The 4318-nt window shown below is 38.0% G+C and overlaps 1 protein-coding gene across 1 annotated transcript in view; it reads right to left on the bottom strand.

Moving 5' to 3' along the window:
• Positions 1 to 2996: 2996 nt before the first annotated feature.
• ubn1 (ubinuclein 1) overlaps positions 2997 to 4318 on the bottom strand; it is a 6674-nt gene continuing 5352 nt past the window's right edge. Inside the window, exons 10-11 of the mRNA XM_016249539.1 lie at positions 3206 to 3322; positions 2997 to 3074 (exon numbers count right to left, since the gene is read on the bottom strand). Of these exons, the coding sequence (XP_016105025.1) occupies positions 3221 to 3322 (102 nt within the window). The 3' untranslated portion in view covers positions 2997 to 3074; positions 3206 to 3220. The remainder of the gene's footprint in view (positions 3075 to 3205; positions 3323 to 4318) is intronic.

Below are 4318 nucleotides of genomic sequence, written 5' to 3'. Positions count from 1 at the left end.
TCTGAGTTTTCTCCTATAATGCCTGATGAGTTTGGAGAACACCTGACAAGAGATCAGAGACCATTCCTTCATCCAGCATCTCTCCAGATCCTTCAGATTCCCAGCTCCATGTTGGTGCTTCTTCTCTTTGGTTCACTCCACTCATTTTCTATAGGGTTCAGAGCAGGGAACTGAGATGACCATGGCAGAAGCTTGGTTTTGTTTTTGTGTTGTTTTTGATGTTTGTTTTGGATCATTGTCCTGATGGCAGATCCAACCACAGCCCATTAGAAGATTTCTAACAGAGGCAGTCAGGGTTTCGATTTTTTATCTGTTGCTATTTGATAGAATCCATGATGCCATGCATCTGAACAAGACGTCCAGGACCTCCGGCAGAAAAACAGGCACACAACATTAAAGATCTAGCAGTATATTTAACCATGGGCATGGGGTACTTTTTCTCCCTGTTTGTACTAAACCCATCTGGTGGGTTTGCTGCCAAAAAGCTCTATTTTTAAGTTTCATCTGGACCATAGAAGTTCCAGTCGAGTCTGACAACTGAATATGCAGGAGTTTGTTTTTGGATGAGCGAGGATAATTTTTCTTGAAACCTTCCTGAACAACATGTGGCGATGTAGGGGCTGTTTGATATTTTGTTTAGGCTTTCTGACCCCAAGACTCAACTAATCTGCAATTCTCCAGCTGTGATCCTCGTAGAGTCATCATTATGATATAGACACACATCCTGCAGATTTGTAACATCTTTAGTTGATTGGAACTTTTTAATTATTGCCCTGATGGTGGAAATGGTGATTTTCAATGCTTTAGCATTTCTTAAAGCCACTTTCTATTTTGTGAAGCTCAACAATCTTGTTCTGCACATAAGAACTATATTAATTGGTTTTACTCCTTGTGATGGATGATTAAGGGAATTTGGCCTTTGTGTTCCTCATATTTATAATCCTGTGGCACAGGAAGTCATGGCTGGACAATTTCATGCTCCTAGTAACCCCGGTGTGCTTAATTTTTAAAATATGAATGGAAATATACTTTATATATATATATATTATTATTATAATTATTATTACAAAGTTGCATTACAACTAAAAAAGATAATATCCCACACTGGACATGTTTAGATGAAATATTTAGGATTTAGGAAGGATTTTTATGATACCACAAATTATATGATCTACATCTAGGAAGCAACCAATGTGTGACTTTTTTTTGCATTTTTCTTTTAAATGACTTACTGCTGCCATAGAAACCGGTGTGTCACCCACTGAGGTTGTAGTGAGCAGCCTGGCCACTCCCTGCACCACCGATGGACAGTCACCCTCAGCACCATCTGGCGGCGCCACCAGCGTCAGTTTTGGAGTCGCCCTCTCTCCAGTCTGGAGCTGCTTTGAATCGGAATCCATAACAGACCTGGTCCACATCATCTGGACTGACCCAGCTCCCTCTGCGGTCACTGGACTTCTCTGAGTGCTGGTATGATGGTTCTCAATCTTGTTACCTTCCTTGTGGTCCTGATTAGATGGATGGGTGGAGAAGGTGGCAGATGTTTGTGTGTTTGATGGCGTTTTGGCAGTGGTGCTCAGCGTGGCTTCAGGTTGCATGCTCATAGGTACACTCAGGCGTTTGCGTTTCAGTGCTGGTGAGCCCTGAATTTCTGGGTTATTCTTACTGTCCTCAGGGGCGGCGTTGACCTGTGCATTCAACATTTGAAAGAGCAAGGTTTAGGATCAGACTTCCACCTATATTTTCCTAATGAATGCAACATGCAAGAGTGTACTCTAAGGCTGGGGTTTGCAGTTTTCTCTGATGTACCTTTTTTAGTTTGGTTGTACCTATTGGCTTCTTCCTTGCTCTGTAAAATCAAGAAAAAGGGCAATTTATTAACATGAACTTTGGTTAAGTTTAAAGTATTAAACTAACAAGGTTCCACATGTTAATTTGTCTTTCTGATAACAGTTAGAAAAAATAATGAATCATTTTCCTCAGAAGGGTTGGATAAATACAGTATCTAGGAAGTGTGTAGTAGTGTAGAATCATACTTACACAACACCAGTGATGTGGCCATGTGCTTTTCGGGTTTCTATAAGCAGAATTCTATTAAGAACAGGACAGAAACTTATAAAATTATTAATAACGATTTTTCCCAAGCAAGGTTTCATGCCTATTAAGGTCTGAACACTGATGGTTGAGTTTTTAATTTTTTTATTTGATTATCTGATAAGCAACAGATCTGATTTTTAATGCAGTTTTTACTGCTTTAAATTAATCAAAAGTGACAGTAAAGACATTATACAAATGCTGTTCATTTGAACTTTCTATTCACAGAATCCTGAAAAAAATGTATGACGGTTTCCACAAAAATATTAGGCAGCACAACTGTTTTTAACATTAATAATAAAAATTCTTGAGCAGCAAATCAGCATATTAGAATTATTTCTGAAGGATCATGTGACACTGAAGACTAGAGTAATGATGCTGAAAACTCAGCTTTCAGTGTTTAAGAGCAACAGACATTGTGAATAACTTGTCAATTGTAAATATAAATGATGAACAACTTAACTTGGCCCTATAGATTTCACTTATGTCCAAAATTTCAGAGTATTAATAATTTGCTTTGTATACCTGGATTGCATCCATCCTTTAGGCCAAAGTGGTTTAACATCAGCCTCTAGGAATGCTTTCAGATACTCTTCCAAACTAGAGCATGTGGGCGACTCCGAATCATAAATAATCATCTTCAAATTGACAATTTCAAAGAGCAACTCCCTGTAAATGTCCATACAGTGATATTTGTTTATAAAGATAAGTGCTTACATAATTGAATAATACTTCATTTTATTACATTTTATTACAAGTTCTGGTATTCATTAAATTCAAAGATCATGTAATGAGAATGTACAGCATTTACTAGTAGCAATCAAGAGAGCTTTAATAATCATGCGCACACACACAAGAGACCCGACCTGATCTCTTCATTCCATCTGAACCTCTTGCGAGGCCCAAACACTCGTTTTCCACTCCTCTCCTCTTCTTCTTCATCAGAGCCATCAATCCCCCTCTCTTTCTCAGCCTCGAGTCTTAAAACACAAAAAGAACATACAAATCAAACCGAAGTTGCATTCTAATAGAAAACTGCAAACCAATTAAAAAGTCAGTAAAGATACAGTGAAAGTGATCGAGGTTTTACGCATTAAAAATGATTGATTACTTGGCAGCTCTGGCTTCAGAGTGAGCTTGGCAGTGATTCTGGAAACGGGTGATCTGTTCTGGCATGGACCTGGTAACCGCATTCTCGCTTCTTCAGCAGCTCCCGCAGCTGTTCATCCTGATAACACACATAACCAACACATTAAGCTTACAGAGACATTAAACTGGATTTCAGTTACACACACACACACAACCATTTAAAGGGGTCCTATTATGCTCTTTTACAAAGTCTTGATTTTGTTTTGGGGGTGTACTAGAACAGGCTCTCATACTAGGTTGTTCGAAAAACACATTATTTTTCACATATTTTACATTATTACAACACCTCTCTCCTCAGTCTGACATGAACAGCTCGAATAGTTCCTGTATCAAATGAAGGCCCGCCTTCTGAAATACGAAATGTGCTGTGATTGGTTATCTGGGCCAGTGCGTGTTGTGATTGGCAGCACTGGGCGCCTGGTCGGGAAATGTCACGCCCCTTATTATACCCACCTGCGAGCTTCAGTGTAAATATTGCACCAAAATCAAATCAATTTGAGCACGATTTAAACCCGGATGATTGTAACCACTCTAAGTTCGTCTGCCTTGGGAAAGCTAGCGTGTCTCCGACATAGTGATAACACTCGTTGCCTTCTCTAGTGCAGCTCAACCAGGTTTCGTCCCATTCGTCGATATTTGTGATATCACAAATCCCGGAAAATATACGTTGTAGTCCAAACGAGTCGTTCGTTGTAGTTTTTGAAAAGTGATTTCTGTTAAATAAAATATCTCCTTTTGGAGTGGACTTTGAGCTTTGTAACTTCGCAGATCTTTTTTATGCTCAAACAGCAACATTACAGACTAACTAAAGTTGAAAAAGTGAAAAAGCATAATACGACCCCTTTAAATGTTTAGGGTTGGTAAATACTTTTTTTTTTTTTTTAAAGTAGTCTCTTATGCTCACCAAGGCTATATTTATTTAATCAAAAATAAAGAGAGACAGTACTATAGTGAAATAACATTACAATTTAAAATAACTTTTATATTTGAATATATTATATATATATATATATTTATTTTTTTAGTCATTTAGTAGATGCTTTTATCCAAAGCGACTTACAAATGAAGACAATAA

Source organism: Sinocyclocheilus grahami, unplaced genomic scaffold (genome assembly GCF_001515645.1).
Source record: "Sinocyclocheilus grahami isolate Dianchi unplaced genomic scaffold, SAMN03320097.WGS_v1.1 scaffold25.1, whole genome shotgun sequence".
Classification (NCBI taxonomy): domain Eukaryota; kingdom Metazoa; phylum Chordata; class Actinopteri; order Cypriniformes; family Cyprinidae; genus Sinocyclocheilus; species Sinocyclocheilus grahami.
Note: the sequence above shows the minus strand (reverse complement) of the source record. Positions and strands in the feature narration are given on the sequence as shown.